Consider the following 26652-nt stretch of genomic DNA (forward strand, 5'->3'; position numbering starts at 1 on the left):
TGACAAGAGGGAGAGGAGATGTACACGACACACAAGATCAGCTGCTCTGTAAGTAGCAGAACAAAGATGAAAACACACATTATGGGTGTTATTGGTTCCCTTAATCAGGATATATTATATTATTATTAATATTTCTTTAATCCGCAACTGTGATATTGGAGTTGCCACTAAAAAGGGCATGAAACAAAAGGTTCCAAAACAACCTCTAAATGTCAGATTTTAATTTAATTATCTAAAAGAAATCATTTCCCAATGTGACCTCATCTTAATTAGTCATCATGACTACTGTCATGACTTCATGTGACTATTAAGATTAAAAACCCTTTACTTTTTTGTGTTCTCTGACAAGGCAAGCACCAAAGGCTGCAAACTCAACTGTTTTGTTCATTATTTTATTTTATTTTTCAAGTTTACTTATTATATGTTGGGGCAGCCGCGAGCTCCCCACCCCATCTGAGTCTTTGGCAGCGGCACGGGTTTGAGTCCGATCCATCCGATCCCACTCTCTTAGCTGCTCAGCTGTTTAATCCATTGTCTGTATGAATAATGAGCATAGCTACCTTGATGTTACCCATTAGTTTGTGGAAGCCTCGAGCTCGGCATTTCAGCCATTGCCATCTTGTTTTTTTGTTGCCAAAGGTTACCATATTTGGACAAAAGGTTAAAAAATGGGGAGCAATCATGGGCAGATCTGACTCACAGGCTGCAACAGCTGGTAGCGACAACCCCAGACTCCCTTTCCGTCAAGCTGCCCTGCCCTTAAATATGACTAACTTTGGGCTGTAATAAATTGGAAATAGTTGAGTTATATAAAAATTATCATGTTCAGTTGTCATGAATGTTAAAATTAGCTCTAGAGACCAAAACCATTTTTGGATCAGGCTGTAAACATGCTTATTTCTGCTGTAAAGTTGGACATTTTAACATTGAGGTCTGTGGGGATTTACTCTTAAACTTCAATTAATAGCCTAGGCCATTAATTGCTTAAACCATTGAACTCAATAGGCTTATATTTGGGACAGGTGTAGTGACTGGCTTTTAATTTCTTTTACACAAAACTGTTGCTCAGCAAAGATGGGCAATACAGTGGAACTGTTTATTGAATCTTATTTTTTGCATCTCTTGTTTACTATGCTGATGTTGTTGTCTTCTTTGGTACTCACGGTTTCAGTAACATGAACTGAATGATTGAATTGTAGAGAATCTTTCCAAACTAACCATGTGTGTAGCATATTGGTATTGTCAAAAGTTTAAACGATCATATTTGTAAATGCAATCTAAGCAGCTAACTAATCTCAAGCAGGCAGCAAACAACATGGTCTTATATATCTAAAGATCTTTTATAAAAATTAACTGCATGGCAACTAGACCGGGCTTCTAATTGAGATAGGCCTTTATTTGTCAAATGTGTCACCAAACCGGGCTAGTAAAAAGGACTGGCCGTCTAATTTTAACTGGGCTTATATGTGAAGTTTTATGGTGCTCTGTTAAAGAGCCAGCCTCGAGTGGACAATTAAGGAACTGCAGCTTTTGGCTCTTCCACATTGGCTTAATCTTAGGCTTAATTAAAGGTTGTCACTTCTCTCTTTTCTTTTTCAGCTAAATATGTATGCACTCATACACAACTGCATAACCACATTTAGTTATCTTTTCTAGTATTTGTTTGTTTTGTTAAAAGACTTAAACTACTTCTGTGTTAGTCCATCTGTAAAAACTGATTTTCCTTATAAATGCATTTTCAAAATTGTCTTTCAAGGACATAGCAGTTACTAGAGCATTTGTTTAGGAGTTATTTCCAGCAGCAGATTAATACATATTTTGTGCTCTAGTTAGTATTGGGTGCAGCAGGGCGGTGTGTGAGAAACTAACTCAAAATAAACTACAATGTGTGTGTTCATGGTAGAGAAGGGACATGTCACCCAGTGCACAGCATTGCTTATTGATGTTTTTTTTAAATAGATTTTGGACAACAACAGAGCTTTGGATACTCAGACAATAATTGTTAGTGAAATAACTTCCTTCAGTTTTTTTTAGATGCATAAATAACATATTAAACAATTTAGGCTTTATGTGAGGTTATGGAGGACCCAGGAACAGGTGAGACAACTTTGCTTTTATTGTGATGGAAAAACAAGCAAACCTAGCACTGACATGTTGTATAAAGTTGAGTATTTTGCAGTACTGCCGCACTCGTAAATGTAGGATAAGTTTGCAGAATCAATTCCTGTATATCTTTATCCTCAAAGAAAGTCAGTGAGGGCGGTAGAGATAAAGACGTTCGCAGAGCAAGAACAGGTACATCCTCTGATCCTCTCACCTCCTACGTCCCCCGTGGGGGTGGGCGTGCATGCTAGTGTGCTTGTGTGTATGCACATGTGTGCGTGCTGTTTACCTTTTCTCCACAGCCTGCCGCTCAGGGAGCCCTCTGCCTCTAAATAGGTGAGGGTCTGTTTTATGAGCCCTTAACAGCTAGCACTCAAGCCAGATGGTGCGCTTATCAGCTACTCTGTGTGTCTAAGTGTGTGAGTGTGTGCAGCATCAGCCAGAAAGCAAGGAGTAAATATTTGTCAAAAGCGAAGAGGCAGCTGGTTGTCTGGGGGACTTTGGAGTAACAAGACTCTGGCTTAACAAGCAGGGTACACATACAGTGACAGCGGTGGCAATACATATTTTAGAGACTGAAGAAAGAAAAGCAGAGATTATGTTTTGGGTTTTTTTTTTTTGTTTTTTTGTTGTTGTTTTTTGTCAGGGACACAGTCACAGACAAGATGTAAAAAAGGCAGTTAGCCTTCAGGCGTATTTGCATCTGGTGTCATATTTTACAAGTGCAAAAGGGAATGAAAATTAAGAAAAGAACATAAACAAACACAACACACAGGACTAGCTGGTAAAGTGGAAAAACATTGGTGTCTACTATGAGAAATTAATGGATGACAGGCAGGGCAGGTTGCCTCCGCAGAGTACATTAATGCTGCTGTTTTTCACAAGCCATAACAAAGTCATACCAAGAACAACCACTGCCATCCAATAAATTTCTTGCATTTGAAATGTTAATACTTCAGTAGATAGGACAAACCTTAGATAACAGCACACATTTTTAATCCGCTGAGCTCATAGAGCCCTTTGGCTCACATGGCTTCCCATGTTATTTCAAAAAAATGAAGTAAAGACAATGAGAATTGAAAGCATTGAAATTACCCAGAAGTAACAAGATATTAGAAAATTACTTCAAAATTATTTTTTCTTTCTGTTTTTTAAATAAAAACAAAAAAGCAAACAAGGAATTAACCTGGAAAAGCACCAATAAACTTTAAATATTTTATTATAATTCTGTATTTTTTTCCCCTATACATTTTCCCCTAGCTTTTTTTTTTTTTTTTTTTTAAATCTAAATCTACTTATTTCTTGCAATTTGTGGAACATTTCTTACCAAGTTGCCACTGCCCTTTTCCCCATGTTTTTGAAATCACACCAGTTTGCTCAGGTTTTCAAAGGTTGTAAAAGACGTCACAAGAAAAGTGATGTCACTCCAGGTTTCAAAGGGTAAAAAGGGTAGAAACAGTCATACACTTTTGGGAAACTGACTTTGCTTTCTGGCTTTATGCACACATGAGTGAAATACGTCCCAGATTTGAGTTTGGCTGTTCATAGACATAGACTGGACAAATAATGGACATAGCTACTGTGACATCACCCATTCTGTTTGGGAAGCCCTGAGCATGTGACTGAAATAAGATTTGGATTATACTGCTCAACTTTGTAAGCAGATGTTTTGATACAGTTTTGCTCTTGTTAGACGTAGAACCCTATAACTTAAATTCAACAGGAATTTTCTGTATTTATTTTAGCAAAGTGTTCTTCACAAATGCAAGCTAAGGGTATACAACTGAAATACAAGTGGTCATTTGGGAGCTGAAGTACTCTTTTAAATTGTTATGTAGCCAGAAACAAGACTGCAAATTAATGCTAATGTTTCTCTGTATCAGCTCACTGTAAGTAACTATTTGCGAAACACTACAGCTATTAATCATCCTCTCTCATCAGATCCATAAGCTCCTTTACTCTTTATCACTCCCCTGAATACGGACCGCAGTGCAGCCTCCAGCCCATCAACAGCGACATCAGACTGTTCGCCGGTGAAGCTCCTGTCTCCTGTCTTTAAGTGGTCATCAGCCTGCAACAGCCACCTGATCCACCTTTAATAAAGATGTCTCTCCTGACTACAAACTTGTAGGCACAATGTAAAATCCCTCTACATAAAAGAATGCAAGGTGATGAATGAAATGTAACAGACAGACCCACCAGAGTTATGGTTCATTACACAGGGCACAACCTGCTGTCCCCCACACGTTCCTTTCAACACACTCACACAATCTCTAAATCCATTGTTGTGGTCACTATGGGCAACCACTAGTGTTGCAAGTCAAATTATCTTTCTGCTGGTCATGTTTTGATGCACTGGCGATGAAGTATGGCTGCAAGGCGAGAAAACCAGGCCCTATCACCATGGTAATGGCTCATGCTTAGAGCATCTTTTAGGTGATCGTCAGTTCTCGTTGCCTCGGCGACAGCTGCAGCTCCCTATAGGCTGCGACATACAGCGTGGCTGATAAAAAGAAACACTTGTCTTGCAGTGGTTACTAAAAGACAAAATCCTACAGGGTTTAAAGGTTTGTCCAGGGACATCTAGATGGAGGACACAGTTTGGGCAAGTTTGAGTATTTCTTCTTTACACTGTTTGCAATAAAGTACATTTTTTTTAAATGCCATTGCTTTTCTTTTGCTTACACTAGTTACTAGTAGATAACAAAACAAGGAGAGCAAATTGGCTTCACAATGTATACCAGCCGTGTAGAGCTTTTCTAAATGTCAGCCTAAACAGGTGGAAGCATTTACAGGTGGGTCAGACCTCCTCACTGATTCAGCACTCATGAAAATAGAGAAATTGCTCACTCTAGTGATCACTTCTTTTTACATCAGCTGCCTTCATTACTGTGCAGCCATTACTCCCTCTGAGAGGACCTTTGAAACAAATGTGTGCTGGCAGCTCCCTCTTGTGGTCAGAGCAAAAATAGGTGAAAATGTGTGGACTGTACCATTTTATTCCCCATGGACAGATTAATGCAGTAATTTGTGCAAGAGGACAGTATCAGAAGTAAATACATGACCAGAAATTGCAATTTTAAGCTCAATTAATCCAAAAGTTGATTTAATTGCTTTTGTCTTATTACTATTACTAATGCAGATATAGCCACAGTGCTGCCATCGGCTGTAATCTTAAAGTTGACCATAATTTTCATTTTAAAATAGGAGCCAAAAAATAGTAATGTATATAAAATGTCCTCAGTAATACTCTGTAACTTAAGTGGAATTTGAGAGGAGAGGAAGTGCAACATCCCCCCTAGAGTTTTTGAGGATGGGTGGAGTTCCACCACTTCCCACATTACACTGCTACAAGTATCACCGCAACCTTGTGGTTTGGGTTTCTCTACCTTTTTCTCACACACACTCATGCAGCCACCCATAGCCAGGGGGAACACACTCAAGGCTGTATTGTTTTAAAAAGTGAAGTGAAAGCATGGTAGGGGAGTGAGTCAGTCCCATTAAATAGATTTATATGCAAGTGTTTGCAGTTATATTAAACCCTGGTTCCCAAATTAACCCTAGCTGAGTATCATACTGACTCATTTCCTGTCCTCCATCACTACTCCTTATATTAGGTTAACAGACTGTAACAGTGTACACTACATCAACATCTACTTCCAATAAGCAAAACACCATAAAGCTGACAGCTCATTAAGGCTGCATACAACCTCTCTGTGACTAATCACTGCCTCTTCTTCTCCTATGATACAGAGCAAAGCCTTGAGCTTTAATAAGCCATCACCTAAAGTAAATATGATATCAGCAGACATTTAGTGTCGTGTTTGTTTGGTGGTCACAACTCACCATCGTTCCCCGCAATATGGAAGCTGCGCCAGGAGATAGAGTAAATGCCAGGCTCCAGAAATAGCAGCAGCCCATTTGCTCTTTTCCATGATGCTGGCAGACAGATAACATTTACACCTGGCCCCAAAAAACTAGGCTAGACAACGATAAAGGGAGGGCACACCTCAAGGAAGGAGGCACCTCCTCTTATCATCCTTCTCTAGTCTTTTAAAGATGCCTATAATTTCATCTGAGCCCAGTTTCTCCAATTGCTCAGCCTCATTCCTGTCACTCATCCTGCCTGTCAGTCCACATGACAGTCAACAACTCAGGTGGACAGTAATGTTATTTATCTTATCACTTTCCTTATATGTGCAAAAAAAGGTTGAAAAGACCAAGCATTATGTGGTTTAGGCCCTAAAATGACTTGTTAGGTTTTTAAAAAGATTATATTTTTGGTTAAAATAACAGTTTGTTACATATGGAATGTAAATTAGTCGTAAAGGACACTGACTTCTTTGTCATGAGGGACACAAACAGTGGCCTCCTGGGTGAAAGTCCTGTGTTTGTTTGACTCATCCACCACCAGGTCCTCACACATTACCTGCCACGTCCACGTAATAGGCTGCGGTCTTAAGCGGTCACGGTCATTTCACGTAATCAATGCGATCAGGTTGGCGAAATGGATTAAAGAGAAATATATTACCAGGACCTCTTAACCCTGCATTGAGTGGTGGCGGCACAGTTGGGTTTAGGTGCCAAAACTACCTCTTTAGGTTTAGAAAAGAGTGTGTTTGGCTACAATAAAAGTTTGTTATACATACAGGATGTAAGTACATTGTAAATAAAGGATAAAGGATGAAAGGTAAAAGTGGTCAACATTGACATTTTGTTTCACAGGGGACATGAACAGTGGCCTCATAGGTTAAATTCCAGTGATTGATTGACTTATCTACCATCAGGTCTTCCTCCCTACGCAGACTTCCTTGCTCTTTGTACTACCTATGGGGTCATAACATTAGTATTTGTGCACACATTACACACTACCACTATGTAATAAAATAAGATTAGGTGAGCAAAGGGGAATAAAATCAAATGTAAGCAAATGTAAGCAGTTCCAAACAAAAGGATGCTCAAGCTTGAGTTTGACACTTTTGTCTCCCCCTTCTGGCATTGGGAGTATTTACATGAGCACTGTTGATGTGTGCTTATGACATCAGCTGAAACTGAGCTTGCTGCATCCTCAAAGCGCTTGCTTAAAGTTTTTTTGTTTTTTTTTAACTGCAATCCCCCCCCCTTAGCTCTCATTACTCTTGGTGCGCCAGCGTGGGAAAGCCGCCACAGACACCACAACTCTGGCACACTGTGAAAAACCAAAAGATTTCCCTGGCGACGATAGCTAATCAGCATTGTGAGAAATTAATCAGCAAGGGCTTGAATGTAATGGTGCTTCATTTATATGTCAGACTTCCACAGTCCAGATTTAAGACTCAAAACATAGTGGTAAAAAGGTGAAATAAATGCTACATTCGACTACAAATCAGCACCATCCAGCAAAGAGTGACCTGGCTGCACCCTTATTCTTGAAAAGCAGAGAGGACAGTGCCACAGGTGCCTGTGGATTAACATCACAGCGCTGCGAGTGAGCGGTGTGTCTGAGCGAGACCACGCTGTCAGATGTAAGCAGCTGCTCTGACTGAACCGAGCAGAGAATGGCAGAGGTGAGGAGAAGAGAAGACAACCAAGGAGGGGCTGAGGAGGATGGAAATAATGCATGTCGAATATCACCGTCTAATTAGAAGCAGCTGGCTGCAGACCCCCAACACGCATGCACGCACACACACACACACACACACACACACACATACATGCATTTAACAGCATGTTAGAGGAGGCAGGCAGACAGTTGGCCAGAATGAAAATCCAACAAGTAAAACCATCTGGGATATAGCCGGAGAGGCAAAAGTAATTTGTTTTGGTACTTAAACTTGAAATCTACATAAGCCCTTTTACATCATGCAAATGAAGCTAAACATAAGGACTGGCACTGAATATCCTGAGGGATCATACAACACACACTAACACTGTTTAATTGCATTCATTTTCTCACATGCCTCAACGGTGGACAAAGAATCCAAAAATGGAGAGTTTCTTTTTTATTTATTGAAGACATTGGGGATCGTGTTTAACAACAACAAATCTATAGCAAAACATCCGTTTAAAAACTCTCAAAGCTGCCTGCAATATAATTCAAGTCTCACTTATCCAGTTGCATGCTCAGTACAACCCAAAGACTGTTTTTTTCTGATGGAGAGATGAACTGAAAGTAAAATTTATCTAAACTCTCTTCTAAGCCAGCGTCCCTTAAAAAAAACTCAGTAGATTTACCTCTCTGAACACGGAGCTGCTCTTCTACCACTGCCTCCATCTGTAGCTCATTTGAATCACTGTGTGACTTTGGTGATTCAGGATTAATCCATCAAACACCAAAGCTGAATTTTAACAGAAACAAACTAACTGCTTGAGGCAGTGGTAGACTAGCAGCTCCTGTCTTCAGCAAGGTAAAATTACTGTGTTTGTGCACTGAGTCTTTCTTTGAAGACAGCATAGTAAAGTTGGGTTTTTTGTCTTTGTTTTTTTCTTAGTTCAGCTCCCCGTCGAGAGGACTGTATATTTGGAAAGTATTGAGCATGCAGCTGGATTAATGCAGCTTGGATTATAGGGCACAAGTTGTGTGAGAGTTTGTAAACAGATGTTTGATATAGTTCTGCCTTAAATATGGTCTCAAAATACTTCAATTCAATAAGTGTTTCAGTTGTTGGATTCTTTGTTCACTAGAGGTGTGAAAAGAATTTTTTTCAGGAATTCAATGTAATACGGAGTGAGTGATTGATAGACAAATGGTCATTTGAGTGGTAAGGTATTCCTTTAATGAGCCTACTTACTAGGTGCAGTAGTATTATTATGTCTAACTAAACTTTTGTTAACTAAAGAGAATTGTAATAACCAATAAAGTGATCCTGTGACCTTAAATAAAGCTGAACAGATTAGAATCACAGCTAACAGGAGCAAAACCAGCTCCATATTTAGCCACACAATTTACCATGCAAATAAATACAATATCAGCATTGTATCAATGTGCACACTATGACTCCAAATTCAATAAAGATCTAAAAATGGTAAATGTCAGTGCAAACATGTTGTAGAAAATGTTTTCAAGTAAATGATGCTGTCTTCACTCCAAAATGTATTAACTAATCACACAACTTTTTCAGACTTTCTGTGAGTACCTGATTCATTATTTAAACAGCAGCTCGTGCTGCCAGCAGCAATTACATGATAAAAATCTCAGTCTGGACAGCATTTATTCTACAGATTAAGTGCAAGTTTGAAACAACTTAGAAAGTGCTAAAAGAAAAAAAAAAATTACTGTAATCATGTAAATACAACTATGTGGATGGTGCAAAAATACACAAATGACAGACAGCAGTTACTCACCACAATTTTCGGGGCATCGTCACAATCTATTAAGAATCTGATCGGGAGCAACCTCTCGCTCTATCTCTCTGCATTTCATCCTCTCTCCTCTATTATCCCTGTTTGTGCACTTGTAATATTCATTCACCCTCACCACCACTTCAAGACAAAACCCCACAGATGTATGTGTTTGCTCACACACACACACAGGTTTGATTATGCAGTTATTAATGAGGTTGGTGTTTGTGTGTGTGTGTGTGTGTGTGTGTGTGTGTGTGTGTATGTGTGAGAGGCAGAGGGATCTCTTTGTAGTAACCATGCGCAGAGGAGAGGCAGAGGAACGGGGGATTAATGAAAGAGGAGAGAGAAGAAAGGCGAAATAGGGGGAGAGAAAGGTTGATCGAGAGAGGATACATAAAGCACAGTGTGAACTGAGGGCAGGCAGGGGGGAAAAGGGAGATGGCAACAAAATAAAATCAGCACACCTGCTACTCTGCAGCCTCAAACTTTGAAGTGAGCGACCCATCTGATGCTTTTGTGCCCGTGGCCTTCCACTTCCCTTTTTCACCTTTTCCTTTTTCCCTTTTTCACCTTTTCCTTTTTCCCTCTGTGGCTTTATTCTGCTGTACATTTGTCCTTGTGCAATTCCACTGCAGGAGACCGCCAGCTACTGAGCCAATGGAGCACATTTAAAGTCATAAATTAGGAGCATGTCTTGTCTATGTGTCGCCTACTAAGTTTCTGATGCTTCTTTGCTTTAGCTGAAAATGATAAGTATTTTTTAATTATTATTATTTTGAGGGAGGGGGGGGCATTTTGTCTTTATGTGCCTGGGAAGAATGTAAGTGTAAAAAGGGGAGAGAGATGGGGTGACAGCTGGCAAATGTTTGGTTCGAAAAAAGTTCTGAGAATGGTACGATGCAACTAATGCAATGTTTTAGTAATGTTTACAGCAATAAGTTTAATTAAGTTCCCAGAACATTCTTCTTAAAGACCAGGTTGTATAATTTATAAACATCAAAATATGTGGGTTTTTTTGTGTGTCATATTATATTACATTACACTTTCATTTAAAAAATGTTGTGTAATCTCGGTCCTTGATAACATGTTATGAATGCTGCTTTGAAAATGTTCCTTTGTACTTATGCAACATTGCAGGAACGTTTTATCGAAGAAGATTCTATCATCTGTCACCTCCAAACATCACCAAAACATCCTCAGAAAGTTTCAGTTAAAACGTTACGTCTTAGTTAGCATTTAACCTTACAGGAAGATTAGTTGAAATGATAAGCATCCTTAAAACGAACATGAGATTAAAATGTTTTCCTTAAAACGTTATTGCAACTTGTAGCTAACGTTAGCCAATGTTGTAGGAATGTTCCCTGCTAGCTGGGATGCACCAAAGGGCAATGAGCTGGAAGCAAACCCACGGCCGCTGCAGCAAGGACATGACCTGGGGGCTCATGCCATCCACTGAGCTACCGGGCATCCCAAAACAGAATAATTTAAATGGCATTTCTTTATATTCAAAACTATATCATGAATCCCCTGTCAGCATGTCACGCGTCCCCGCAACAAGGGTGATAAACTCACTCCCATCTGTTCAACCTCCCCTCAGGTTGCATGCTAATTGGAAGTCATTATTATTTTGGGTTGACATGTATTAATCCTTTCCATCCTGCAAAGTGTAATCATCATTCATCTCTTTCTTAGCTCTGTAGTGCTTGTCTTTGCACTGTTTTCTCACATCTAACACCTGGATCAAAAACACAGACACACTGACACACACACACACACACATGCATGCATGCACACAAGTTGTGCTATTCAGCGTCTGGGCAGAGTCACGACTCACTCATTCATATTCAGAGCCACTCCAGAGCAGACGGTCTAATGACACCTGGCCAGAGACTGAGGGAGACACTGGAGGTGGAGATGTGTGTGTGTGTGTGTGTGTGTGTGTGTGTGTGTGTTAGAACACTGTAGATAACAGACAAGTCCTATTTTATATGACTCAGACTGACCTCATTTTTTTCTTTATGCCTGAAACAAACCTGAAAACAACAACCTGACTGACACTGACACTGACACCATCCTGCCACGTTTCTCATCCATCCATTGGCATATAATAACACTGCGGCCGGGTTCTCATCAGACACCAACTAGCATCGTTTCATGCACAAGCAAAAGGTGCTTTTTGCCGCTGCACTCTTACGCCAAAAGCACTGACAAAGCAGCGCCATTTTAGTTGGAATGAGAACAAGCTGACAGACGCTCACTGAAGGCCCAACATTGACTGATTGCAGACCAGTTGCTTGGTGCGTCAGCGCTTTTAATTTGAAAGGAGGCGTGCCGAAATAACTAAGAGAGACGATTCGGAGCATGTTACTGAGTGCCGGGAGCAAACTGACAGTTGAGTTTCCACCTTTTCCCAACAAATTTTTCCAAATTTGTCAAAAAAACCCAAGTTGAAGTCAACAGTGATATGCTGAGTTTCAACAGGTGGCGCCATCATGGTAAATACAGACAGCCTGAGCCCTGGTGAAGGTAGCAGGTGAGACATGAGGACAACCCATGGGGCAACACAAAAAGGTTTAAGCATGTTTTCTTATAGAGTAAATGTCAGTGTGATTGAGTCAAAAATGATTGAGACACATAGAGGGTGGGGTTTAGTATAAATACACACTCACAAACATGCACACAAGAGCTTCACCTCCCATCACTATGGCAACCTCCATTAACAGGGCTTGCAGATGGTTTGTTTCAACAAAAGGAAACTCCTCACACAGAACATCCCCTGAAACTGGTACACAACTCAGCAAGTTATATTCACATTAGCTCTCCAATACAAAATTATTTTGATGCTACAGCTGTTATTTATGTCTCAAATGGTCATGACACAATGTGACTTTCACTTCTAATTAATGGTTTTCTCATCTTGCACAACCCAGTCACACATTAAAATCCACGTCTGTCAAAACACCCACTGCTGCTTCTCCTTTTACAGCTGTCAGTTGTAAAGGACACTCATAATTATCTGTTGTCGCTGTCACTTCTTGTTTCCAAAACACAGAAAACCAAAGTGAGAGTGAACAATGGCATTCGTCCAGTGAATAAGGCATCAACAAAGTAAGCGGTGGAGCACAACAGCGCAGCTTACTGCAGCGATTAAACAGTGTGCTGTGGCTATTACAGGTCACATGTTTGAGAAAAATAAGCAACTAAGTAAACTATCCTGCAGAAAGTGTCCATAACCCACTTCTATAAAACAGTTACATAATTTCATCCAGTCCGTTATATTTTTTCATTCCTGTGGGGCAATCAGTCCTCTGCATTTGACCCGTCCTAACTATTTTAGAGCAGTGGGGGCAGCCACATTGCCCACAGATCATCTCCATCTCTGAGGCCAGTGTTTTAATCAAAGACAAAAGCAGGAGTACTACTGATGCCTAACATGTATGCCTTTAACTGTGGGAGAAAAGCAGAAAAAACAGAGGAAACTGACTAAGTGGCTTCTTGCTGTGACTGTAGTAAGCACCTGAACAGCATGCCACCTTGCAGCGAGTGCCATCTGAGATCAAAATGATGCACTGTTGTTAATCTTTTAACTGCAGCCTTCAACAGCTTGTCCAAGTAGAAAATTAGCTGTTCAAAAAATCTCTCCATCAGCTTTGCTAAAAAAAAATGCAATCGCAAATGTATGCTTCTGCTTTGCAGTCAAACTGCAGTTTCAGTTTACGCCCGTGTCGGTTCAAAGTCATATGTAACCATGACAGTTAGACAACGGCTCAGATATGGACGCTGCTGCAAAAAAGCTACATGAAACATGGATGCTTCACACACATCCTCAACCCGGCAGCATAAAAGATCTATACAGTCAGCACAGTTTCAAAATAACGCTCCCGAGAAAGTATTTTAGCATTGTGATCTCACAGTGAAGTTGACCTTTGAACTTTTGGATATAAGAGGGATGGAAATGACACTCTTGCTGCTTCATATTTATAAATTAAGCTACATTCACACGTGGGAACCAAAATACAAACACAGTCTTTTACTACAACTGGCTGTAGTAAGTAGTGGCGTGACATGTCCAAAAGCTCAGAGGAACATGATTTCAATCACTCTCCTCACACAGGAGCACATGAAAGCAAGTAGGAGAGAGGTGGCAGGTTAAGTGTAAACTAGGGGTCCACAGATTATCAGCCTGGCTGATAATTGGGGCCCATATTTGGCATTTTGCTGATTATTTGTATCGCTGTTTTATTTTAATGTTCGCAGATAAAATTAATTCATTAAAAAGTGCAAAGAAAGTGTCAGCATGGAAGGAGCTTTTACTTTAGTCTCAGTTTGATGAAACATTTGCCAAATGTATTTAAACAAAGTTTTGTGTTGGAGTTTGTTATATTACAAATTCTAAATATTGGCAAAAAAGATCTTTATTTTTATTGTAAATGCATATCAAATCCAAATATTGGTTATTGGTCTCATTAAGTACTAATAATCAGTATCACTATCAGCCCTAAAAAAAACAATATTGGTCAACAAAAATGCAACAAAGCAGCAGTCAAAATAGCATCAAAACTGCACAAGAAAGGAGCAATTTTCATTTTCACTTGTTGGAGAAGGCTTGCTTTGAGTGAGCGTGAGCTGTTTTGTGTTGTGTGCTGCTAAAGTGAAATGTCCATAGCCTTACAGTGAATCGATTGTTGAGGTTTTAGTCAGAATCAATCACCGTAATGGAGAGTGAGTGGAAATAAGGTCTGGGTTGAATGAAGCTTTAAATTGAAGCTGCAGTCGCAGTGTCAGTGTTCACCAGGAACCTCTCCACATGCACATTTACAAAAATTATCGCTTTGACTGAGAAATTAAGATAAGAATATTAACTAGACATTGAGATACTTTTGATAATGTTAAAAGCAAGAAGAACTCACCGGGCTTTCAGTGCAGACAAAGTGGACTTGTCAATCCTGCAGAAGAAGCAGAGAGGAAGACACAGAGAGAAAGAGAGAGAAAGAGAGAGATTATTGATCACATCTCTGATACAAACTGCTCAAAAGCAGCAATTAAATTATTTGCTGTAAGTGCTCTTCTTCTTCTTCTTCTTTTTTTTAGAGACAGATTAGGGAAATGAGCACTGTAAATCAAGATGATGAGGAGTGGAACTCGGTCTCCCCTGGGTGCTGTGGCGCCTTGAAGCTACAGTTGATAACTTTTATGCCAATAACTTTTGTCATATTTGCTGTTACTGCTTCTACATCCACACAGTAGTGTATGTTATACAATGTTTCAGAAACATATTTTAGGGTCCTGCTTAGCTTTAAATGAGAAAGTTGGTCTGGCCGGTTGGCAGTGCTTGGTTTTCGCTCAATAGTTTTTGTTTTTGTTTTGCTTTTTCATTTTACAGCTAAACACAACACTGAAATCTATCTGAATGCTGATTCATATAGATCAGCACTGCGTAGTTTGATGGTTTTACTGCAGTTCAAGAGAAGTGAATGACAGTTGGGCTAGAGACTCCTTGGTTGTGATTGGTTGTTATAGTTATATAACAAATACCATTAGAAAAACCATGAGGTTGGTTTTATTTTTTTCACAGATTATCTGTCTTATGTACTACTGTCAAGGTACAGTGACAGTTTCAACAAATAAGACAAAAAGTTATTTTAGAAAAGTTACCAACTACAGCTTTAAAAGAATACAGTACAGTATGCGTGCAGTATGCATTTTCAGTGCATGAACTAACAGCTTGTATGAGTGATGAAGAAACAAAACTGTCAACATTACGAGGGTTTGTAAAATATGTATTTTCCCCTACATATTTTGTGGTTGGTGCAATCAAGCTAACCGGGTCATGGAGGCCGAAAATACATGAGCTAATTTCCATAATTGATCTGTAATTCAGAGAGAGTACGTAGAGCCTGAGGACAGTTAGTGTGTACAGGTGTCAGTGTCAACTCACCGGCAGAGAGCAGAGCACGCTTCATGACACCTGACTTGAATGAACAAGGTTGCATCTCAGCAACCTGCTCAGACCGGTTACAAGAGGTCTCTGTGTTTATAAGGGATTTATTCATGCCTCACCACATCCTGTTCATACTAAAAACATGACAGTGAGAAGACACTAACAACCTTCCAGTTCTGTTAATGCTGATCATGGAGGAGGATCTGTGAAGAACATGAGGCTTCTGTTGGAGTGAAACTGCACATACAAATATGTTTTTACCTCTTCTGTTTATGTATGTGTGAGTGTGCATGCATCTATGTATGTCCATGCTCAGTGCTTGTTATACAGCACTCTCACATGCATCTCTGACAAGGATGTTATGATATTCATTCTATAATCCCATTAATTTGCAGACTGAACCGTGCAGAATTGTGCCTGATCTATTTCATGCAAAAACACACACTCACAACAGTTACACAGCGTACTCTATTGTAACTGCACCTTCACCCAACCTGGAGTTTTGAATATCATTTGAATTTGTTTCCAGGGTTTTTGAATGGTGTATCAGTAACAGTACACATTACAGCAGCGTCAACCCAGGCAATTTGCACGGAGCAGAGAGAACTGAGCCTCTGTAATTGTAATGTTGTTTACAGAACTTCAGGATAAAGATTCATATTAGGCAACAGCTAGTGAGGTAGCTCATGCAGCAGAGGCCGCTAATGTAGTTTATATTAACGTTTGCATAATGCATTAATAAAAACACACCACAATCGACAGAAATACAGTTAAACAATGCAATAAGCACACTTCCACTGTGATGTCATATTTGGTTTCCTGCTGTGCCGTAGTGACACCTTATATTCTCAATGGTATCTGATTGTGCTGGACAACAAATGTTGGCCTCTTTTATATTATGATGGAGCTGCAGTCTGTGCTCTCACAGGATTTATCACAAAGCAGTCGAGAAGATACGCCGCCCACCTTATGCCTGAATCATCAAAAAAATCATTCTATCATGTGTGAACTTTATTCACTCCACATCTCAAAGACCAAAGGACAATCCAGCGCATGTCAGCATGTAAACACATGCTTGGGACAAAACTGCGGCCTGCTGGCTCAAAGTTAGCCCTACATTCGGTAATGCATTCACTTTCTGGAGTAGCCATCGATGCATCAATATGTGTGTCTGTCCATGTTCACGAAGGGAAACAAGCAAATTTCATTATGGGACTGAATAGGCTGAAAACTAGAGCTTCAGATAGATACTTTATCCCCCAAAGGCTGCAAATGCATTGCAACTTATGCTTTGAAATTGTTGGAACAATCCATACACTGAAAACTGTTTTGTAATACTACAATTTAAAGTAGTAGTGCTATATGAAAGCTCATAAAGTATCCCAAATAAAAAAGCTCAGGAGTATAATTCTATTTATATCTCTGCTTTATAAATGACAATGTTAGGATTCATCCTCAAAGCCTGCTGTTAGTGAGATAACAGCATGCAACTGGATGTTTTGCAGTGACCCTGCACAGTTTTCTCATTTAAGAGGCGTGAAGAAGAAAGACGCACATTGTTCCTTAATGCTTTGTCTACTTTCCTGTCTTTTCTGCATGCAAACTTTGATCAGTTTAAACTAATAAATTCTAGACTTCAGTTAAATGTGGATTATCAGTAGTTTGCGTGCAGGACTAAACAAAAATCCTGCTTAACCTCTGAGCCCGCCATAGTGCGACTAAAATGTGCTAAACTTTATGTAAAGTGTCCAACTTTGAGACCGTAGGTCGGATCGTCTTACTTTGGTGCCTTTCACGGGGATGACTCGGATGCATCGTAGCTCTTTTAGAAACCTCTCGATTCAGCCCTGGAAACGGGACGTTGTTCAATAAATCCGTGATGACAGATCCGATATTGGATGTCTTCCGTCTATATTTTAATCATATTTCGGTGATAAAAGTATGTTAGCATCGATACTAAACGCCATATTGGTTTCCCACAGTCCCTTTGGAGAGATGTCAGCGGTTTGTTTTGGTCTCACCGTCCAATTGGAAGACAGACCGACGTATCCGCTTTCATTGCCACGCGTCACCTGAGGCAAACTGTAATGTGATTGGCCTAATCCTACTCTATCTATCGCTGGTAGCCCCTATAATAATAATAATAATAATAATAATAATAATAATAATAATAATAATAATAATAATAATAATAATAATAATAATAATAATAATAATAATAATAATAATAATAATAATAATAATAAGAAGAAGAAGAAGAAGAAGAAGAAGAAGAAGAAGAAGAAGAAGAAGAAGAAGAAGAACAACAACAACAACAACAACAACAACAACAACAACAACAACAACAATAATAATATAATAATAACGACACAAGGGTAAATCAGGAGACAGTGTAACAAGCAGCAGGGCCTCATATGGATGTAAACTCTGTGTTGACTGCAGGCAGAGCAGGCAGGAGGATCAGGCCCCTCTCTGAAGTGTCAGGAGTGTGATGTGACCCTCTGCAGCATCACAGAGAGGAGATGCTTTGCAGAATGGGACAGATAATGGGACACACACACAACTGCAAAACAAAAAACTTTTTTTGGAAAAGTGTGTCCACTTTTGAACTATAATAGTTATAATGTTTATTTTTTCACTTTCTGATTCCCAGCACTTAGGAGAAAGGTTTTCTACAGGAAAAAAAGTTTGTGCATAATACTATTGAGTGATTTATCACTAAAGATCTGTACAATTCAATTTTGTCTTGTTTTTTCTTTTGTCTTTAAGGTCTCATAACTATTTGTACATTCAAGTGACATCACTGCAGCCTAAATTTTCTGATAGCCCAGTTTATCCTGAAAAAAAAGATGTCTATAACTTCATTGTGCATTGAGGGTCTGAGGTTTTAAGTGCATTATTACACAAAAAGTCCAGGCTAACCAAAACTAGGTAAAAATGGCTTCAGACTCAGAGGGAGATGCCCTTCATGACGAGTGAGCAAAACTTCATGTCGGTGTCCCTTTAAGAAATCACCTGTTTTTATATTAAAAAAAACCCATCAGATTCTTTTGTTCTGTTTTATCACTACTCAACCCTGTTATGTGCAATATGCTATTTCCCAGCTTTGTCTTGTTTCAGCCTATTTCAGCCTGTCGTGCTGCTTTAGTCCAGCTGGGAAGGTTAAGTGCTCTGAAGCAGCGCTTCAGTGTCAGAACAACAATCAGCAAGGGAGCAAGCACAAAAACACTCCATCCAAGTGTGTCAGTGCATTCAGCACTAAATGGGCTCCCTGGCATCTTCTTCAGCGCTGCATCATGGGAACTAAACTTGGCCAAGAGAGCAGGAGAACATGACTGGTAAGAGCTGTGCCCGCAGTCCCATAACAGGACAGCAGCAACAACAACAGACGCAGACTCAGACAGAGACAGAGACAAAGCAGCTCGTTGATCGCCATCCCTCCCCAAGTGGAGACAGCACAGAGTGAAACTCTGCATTCACACACACACACACACACACACACACACACACACACACACACACACACAAAGGACAGAGTGTCAGAGGTGTGACACAGAGGAGCAGCCTCAGCCCTCCGCCCATCCTTCCTTTTTAGAAAAAAAGTTGACATTTCTTCAACACACACACCCATAACACTTAGCACATACACATTTCAGCAGCGTTATGTGCATCATTTAAACTCACTATACAGCTGTAATCATAATGTGCACAATGATGAGCATGAAGCAGCTACATGATGCAGAAACACACACACACATCAGCATCCAATGAAAAGGAAACATACCATCCAAATCCACCAAATGACACGCTTCTCCTCCTCCTCAGCATTTTGTCAGACTGAACTTCTCAGCAGTCTCTCTCGCTCTCAGGCTCTTTCCTCTGGGAAGTGTATGCTCTGCTGACAGTCACTCTCACTCTCAATACTGTGTAGACTTGCACTTTTTTTCTCTCTCTGACCCAATCTCCCTGGCTCACGTCCTCTCTCTCTCTCTCTCTCTCTCACTCTCTCGTCTCTATTTACCCTCTTTTTTCCCTCTTTTGTCTCCTTCTCCTCTTCCCCAGAGCTGTCGTTTTCCACTTTGTCACTTGACCAGTCGACTGCTTTCCTGAAACACTGCTTGCTCTTTGGCTGTCACAGACACACACAGTCTGACACACTGACACATACAGGTACAGTGAGGTACGCACATGTTTCAGCAGGGGGGAGGAGCAATGTGAGGAGGGGCCACAATCTACCATCTGACCCTCTAGGTTCGTTTCCCAGACACTGACGCTGAGAGCTGCTCAGTGGAAACTAGCATTTTGACTCTTGAATCATTACAAAGAGCCTCAACATCTGTGGTCTGCCCACATGCACCCCACCAGCAAACAAGGTCACTGTTTGCACTGGGTAACCCGTGGTGAGCCACTCACAGTTCACACTTAAAGTTCACACTCATTCTAATGCCCTAAATGTGCAAAGATACAGCAAAGTACACTGTAATCACAATACACCCACAACCCATGACACCTGCTGTCTGAGTCAAAAATAACACTGAGATCATGTTTTCAGCCAAATGGTTCTCTTCAAATCTTTTCATTTTGATATGGATTGAAGGTCCTGAGTCATGAAATCAATTAAACTTCATTGCAGGAGTCTGTATTAAATGGGACTCCTGTCAGATACTCAACAATGGAGTGAAACTGTAACACAGAGTGCGATATTAGACTACTAAAGGAAAAGGGAGTGGTTGAACCGCTGTGCAGTCAGACGGCGGTATATACATAGAAACCTCCCATGTTGTGACCAAAGGGAGTGTCCTTCCTGACACCCTTCCTCCTCACTCCTGATTTGACAGGTCTCACTCGAAGAGTTAATGTTCTCACAGCGAATTACAGAACTGAAAGGGTTGACTGAAACCTTTGTTTCAAGAAACCCTATGAAATAACTCTACAAAATATTTGTATATTGAGACTTTGTTTAACCCTTTGAAACCTGTGAGTGACTTTGTGAGATATCAGCCGAATATTAGCAACGTTTTGGTAAAAAAAAAAACTACAAAAAAACTTTTAAAAATGAGCACAAAACAATAACAAAAACAGGAAATGACCTGTAAAAAGCGCTCAAATAATATGATAATAACAGAATTTATATTAGTTATACATTTTTCACTGTAACCCAATTTTAAATATATAATTCTAATAATTAGAATTAGAATTTTCACAAAATTTCCTCCTAGTGTTTTTGATAATTTTCTAATAATTCACGCTCTCTCTCCATTTTCTAAGATAATTTTCAGGCAATTTACATATGACCTTTGAATAATGTTGTGCAATTTATATAATAATCAGGACATTTTATGCCAAGTTGCACAGAAAGACATAGAAAACTGATGTCAATCCAGGTTTCAACGGGCTTATTATTATCTTACATGATATAGAATTAATTCCTATGATGGATGCATTAAGCTGTTGTGGAAAAACATGTGCTGTCTGCTGCTATGTTGACCCTCCAACCCACAGCCCCTGCCCTCTGTACATTGTGTGTTTATCCTGTAAACTTCACTGTAATACTCAAGTTCAGAGCAAACCTCGAACTACGCATTACAGCTTTGTTATTGCCTATGCCCAGAGCCCCAGAGAACAACCGGTACCACCAGAAATTCATAAGACACATTACAACATTAAGGTTTACTATTGCACCTGGCCCCTATAACATATATTATTAAATAAACAGTGCTGCAATGATACCAACTAAGACCTCATGTGGAAGGAAATATATCACATTATGAGTGTACACATCCCCTCAGTTTAAGAAAGGTCAGGACTTCATGTCATCACAGACTTCTGATGTCGCACAGAAACACAGAGTTAAAATAAATGATGGGATAAAGCAACAGATCAGCCCCAAATCCGGTTACTGGTGGTACCTGCCCACACAGAGAACGCACAAAATAAGCCAAATAAGTATATAAGTTTAAACAAACCCCAAGAAAATACTGATTTCTTATCAGAAATTAATTTCAACTTCAGCTTAACTTCAAAAATATAAATCTGAGCACCAAATGAATGAAATAATACAGATCCTGATGTTAGTCTTTGAAACATGGTCCTCCTAAATTGTAAATGGTAAATGGAGCGCACTTGTATCATGCTTTTCTATGGTCTCCTGACAAATCAAAGCACTTTCACACTACATGTCTCATCCACCCTTTCAAACACACACATTCACACACTGGTTGCCGAGGCTGCTGCACAGGGTGCCACCTGCTACTCAGTGACCACTCACACGCACTCACACTCCGATGGTGCGGCATCGGGACCAAGAGAGGTGTTTGATAAAGTGCAAATTCCCTAAGAACTTTGCAAGTCATCATACTCACAAAATCACCTGACACACAGTGGACCTGGTATTTTGGGGACCTGGTTTAAACCTTGAATCGAGTGCAACGCTGTCGCAAAGTATGGCCTCAAAAATCATTAAAGGGCCCATCCCCTCTGACAAAGGTAATATTTACTCACATATTTATTTTCCAGGCTTTTATATTGGATTACACCATTATCTTGTGTGAACTGGACCTCAAAGACAAACACTAAGCATGATAGCTCCTAAAAAAATTAACTAATTATTTAGTAAGAGCTTGCAGGTTTCATTTTCGCATGAAACCTGAACTCCGATGTCTTTTCTTCTTTTAATATAACCTTGACTTGAATTACGAATCACTTTAAAAAGTACTCATGAGTCTGAGAAACCAAACAGGCACTTCTGAGACCTGTTGAGAATGATTATGGTCAAAAGCTTTCACAGTTAAATAGTATCGATGTGCTTTGACTCATTCTGTCTTTGAGGCTGATGAGTGGAGGTGCTCTCAGTCCATATCTCTCTCATGGCGAGATTGCTCTGATTAAAAGCAATTAAACGCTCCACTGGCCTAATGTGGTGTGTGTTTGCGGGTCTGCGTACGTACACACACACACACACACACACACACACACACACACACACACACCGAGCATTAATAATTACCTGAATAAAAGATAGAATAGAATAGAATAGAAAAGAATGGAAAATAGTTTTACCAGCATTTAAGGAAATACACGTCATGTATTAGACTACCTGACAGTAACAGCTCTGAGTGCAGACCTCACCCTCCCTCTAGTGGTTTGCAGATGTCCTGTGAGAGAACAGTCAGACAGGTTTAAAAATGAATGAGTCCAAAACACAGAAATATGTCTGTTGCATGGTTGTAGAACTAACATTATATTACAATTTAAGGTCAACTTCTTGGTGATCTTGCTAGCTTTTGCTCAGTCGCTGAGCAATGCACTTGCACACACTAACATGAAAAAACACAACATACTTTTAACCTGTATATCAGTAAATGCCGCTATGGACCACAGTGTTTGAATGAGAACAGTGGTATCCACAGTGGAGTTAGGTCATGATGCATCTCGCATTATTGCATATGCATTTTGGGCACAGCAGGCTAGCATTAAAGCAAAAAAAAGTACATATATATATATATAAAACATGGAGCATTTAGCCGCTAAAGAGCCAGTTATGTCTACTGATAGTCTTCGAAGGGAACACCACTTCAAGTAAATGCTACTCTGCTCCGTACCTGCAAACGTTAACACGTGCGCCATGTCATATTAAAAAGTGATGTCAATGTTGTGTTTATAGGTTGTTATGCTGCCCCAATGAGGCCAAAATAATCTGTTAACATTTTTTTCAAGGGAGAAATATGCATTTTTTTAATTTTCTAATTTCCCATGTTTTTATTTTCTTCAGTAAATGTCACTGGTAAGACAAAAAAATAAATATATATAATGTATATGCTACTGTTATAATTGATAGACAGATAGATAGATATAGAAGCTATTCAAAAGTCTCAGTAAATGCCTTATAGCTTTCATCTGAGTTTAACATGTTTATTATTTTTGCCGTATCAGACTTGTTGCCTGCATATCAATCAAACATAAAAAACCTCCTGGGCCACTCCAAGATTCAATAATAATACTCCTGATTGCATTTACAAATGTCTCACACTCTACAAACTCTTAGATATGCGATAAAGATAACTTAAATATAGCATCATAACAGACACAGAACAGACAGCAGATCTTTTGCTTCTTGCTTTGATAATCTATTTAATCTACTGGCTGTCTATATTTACTGCCTGTTGTAATATAGGCATTTTTTCCTATTGATGCACTGTGGCAGGTTCAGTTATTAAGTCAGCTTTCAAGAACATTATCAACTGAAAATAATCGATTTAGTTGTTGCTTTCAGAGTTTGTTTCCGATGACTCCTCACTGTTTTTGAGTCAAACACACTGACATCATCCTATTAACACCACCAGCACCACCACGTTTCCTGTTACTGCTGAAAAGTTGGGAAGTGGGTTGCATGACATCACCCTACAGCAGCTAATTGGATGACAATATTACCAGGTCACCACAGCATGCTTGACATTTGCCTCTCTCGCACTTACACAGGTGTGTGTAAGTGGGAGAGGGAGGTGAGAAAGACTGGAGGCTGGAGCAAAATTAAACTGTCGCTAAACATATAAAGTCTCAGGATGCTGACATGCTATTAGTGTTCCAGTTCTGCAACATGTGATGAGTTGTGTTGTGAACCTGTGGTTCCCCAATACAAGGCCTTGTTGCTGGATAATGTGCAATATTTTAAACTTGCAATAATTGATTTTTTTGCCTACTTCAGTACAACAGAAACAAATTGTGAAACTTCAGCTTCTAAGTTGGTACTGCAATTTACACATCCAGCAGTTGTGGAGCAACATTATTATTCATTTGGAGTCGTGTTGTGTCCATTTGATAACTAAATCTAATATCCACTCTTCTTCCAGCTCTGTCTTTGGTCTTTCCTGAGGGAAATATCTGGCTCATAAGCTGCCTAATTTTTCAGCTAGCCTCTGACTGTGTCTGTCTGCTGTTTGGCACAAGAAATTATGGTTTTGGCCCTCATTTGGTGTAAAAAAAAAACTGGACATTTAAAAGCAAAACTATCAGCTAGTGACTAGATATCACTACAGGCTGTGGTAAAATATGTTTTCTGACTCTGAAATGAAAAATCTTCTGCAAAAGGAAGGGTCAGTTTTGCAGTTTGTTCATGTTTTATGCAAACAGAACACAAGTGTATTGTAATAATGATTGTGCATAATGATGCAGTGTGGAGATATTAATGCACTGATTTCTCACTTAGGATTATGTCTCACAGAACATTTTTTCAAATGGTCATTAATGGCGTTCTGTCTCTCTTTCTCTCTCTCTCTCTCTCTCACACACACACACACATCAATCCGGGTTTGTTTATTTTGTCTCAGTCCCTCATCTCATTCTCAATAATGTCCTCCCTGTCATCCATTGGCAGTGAGACCTACGAGAGACGTGATGTTTCCATCTTTATTACTTTTGTTCCTTCCTCGCCGCCTCTCCCCCTTCCTTCTCTCTCCTCACCATGTAATAATGTATTTAGTCATTAGATGGACTCCCGGGGGGTGATATACGCCCAGACGGACGTGAAAGACCTTTCTCTTTCTCTTCATCTGTCTCTCCCTCCCTTCATCCGTCCCCTTTGTCTCTAATAGGTTACTCAGTCATATGAGGTTTTCCAGAAGGGATGCTGATTTAGAGACTGAGCTGAATCTCTGCTTTAATGGCTCCTGTCTCAACCACATCCATCACCATCTATTATAAACGGATACTCACATGCAGAGAACAGGCATCAAAGCTACATATTGAGCCACAGCGAATGCATCTTCTCATGTCTTTTACATTGCTTTCCTGTATACAGACTGGTAAAGCACAGCTATTTTATTATTAGAGACATTAATTAAGCTGCAAACTGCTGATCTCAAAGTCAGGATTTTGCATGAAGTGTGATTTCAGCCGATCAACTTAAACATGATCCTGCCAGATGTATTTTATTCAGATTATATTAAGGTCATTATCCCATTATCATTAGATAACCAGTTGATGATTGCTGTGTGAGTCCCTTAAACTTTTCACCCAATTTTGTAACAGATGTCAGCAGAGGTCACAACTAGTGATATCTAATATGCTGACATTTTATTAATCATTTTTGACTGATTACCAATGGCGATGCAGATTATTTATGCAGTCTCTCCTTTAGTAGCCTTATCTACTGTAATTGTGATGGTCTGCTGATGGCAGATGCAGAAGTAAAATACAATGCTTATCATAATGTACAAATTCACTGGCCAAAACAATACAACTACTTCAACCTAGGTTACATGTAAAACATAAATCTTTTATTTTAATGTAATCATTTTTTAACAACACTGTCAAATTCATCCCATTTTAACACCCTTGGATCATGCTCTTCCTTAAACATTTCTGACAATAGCCAACACAAGAGCTAATTTGACATATTTCAACTAATTAAAGTCACATCCTCTTACCACCGTACATAGCAACACAAATGTTGTGCCATTATCTGCAGATACCGCTGACATGCCAGTATTATCATGCATCTCTAACATTTTTTTTCATTGTTGATTAATATGTATATTTTCTGAGTTTATCAATGAGTTGTTTTGTGTATAAAATTGCAAAAAAATGTCAAAAAAGTCAATCAGTGTTTCCCAAAGCCCAAGAAGACATCCTCAAATTTCTTGTTTTGTCTACAATCCCAAGTTATTCAGGTTACTGTCATTGAGTAGTACAGAAACAGAAAATATTCACATGTAAGAAGCTGAAATTAAAAATCAAAAATCAAAAATCAAAAATTAAAAAATCTCAACACAATGAACCAGTTATTAATTTAGTTAGAAATTAACATAATAGTTGAGAACTAATTTATCATTGCAGGTCTTGTCACAATGTTGATTTATTTATCATATTGAAAGATGTGACAGGCAGACATAGAAACCACTATGATTTCTCTTATTAAACCAAAATGTATATTAAACAGGCCTTATGATACGATGATTATGTAATAATTCAATTGTGAATACATGTCAACACATTATATAAGGGATAATCCCTGACAAAGTGTCCATTATTAAGAATGAATGGATGGCACACTACGGAGCTCACTGCCCAAGCTAATCACATAATTGCGTTGATGTTGGTATCATTTAAAGAGTAATTTAAAATTTGTGACTGGACTGTTGTATAAACACCACATGGGCTGATGATGATCGTCCATTTGATGTTTTGAACATGACGTAACAAAAATGATTCACATGATACACAAATGGCATATGCTGTACGCAAAAACACCTTTGATGTGAACTCTGATAGGTCGTTTCCAGCAAGTG

At 39.3% G+C, this 26652-nt stretch overlaps 1 protein-coding gene across 5 annotated transcripts in view; it reads right to left on the minus strand.

Annotated features, from left to right (window-relative positions):
• LOC121943293 (rap1 GTPase-activating protein 2-like) overlaps positions 1-26652 on the minus strand; it is a 109797-nt gene that overhangs the window by 71952 nt on the left and 11193 nt on the right. For 2 of the 5 annotated variants that reach the window (XM_088078639.1, XM_088078637.1), the window contains exon 2: positions 14337-14372. Coding sequence is in view for 3 of the 5 variants with exons in the window: in XM_088078637.1 (XP_087934763.1) it covers positions 14337-14372 (36 nt within the window). In the remaining 2 variants the exon portion in view is untranslated. Of the gene's footprint in view, positions 1-14336; positions 14373-17148; positions 17266-19151; positions 19524-26652 lie in introns of those variants that run through there. The other 3 variants (XM_088078636.1, XM_042486795.2, XM_088078638.1) reach the window with 3 other exon arrangements.

The sequence above is a fragment of the Plectropomus leopardus genome, chromosome 6, assembly GCF_026936395.1.
Source record: "Plectropomus leopardus strain MGB_pleo_1.0 chromosome 6, ASM2693639v1, whole genome shotgun sequence".
Taxonomy (NCBI): domain Eukaryota; kingdom Metazoa; phylum Chordata; class Actinopteri; order Perciformes; family Serranidae; genus Plectropomus; species Plectropomus leopardus.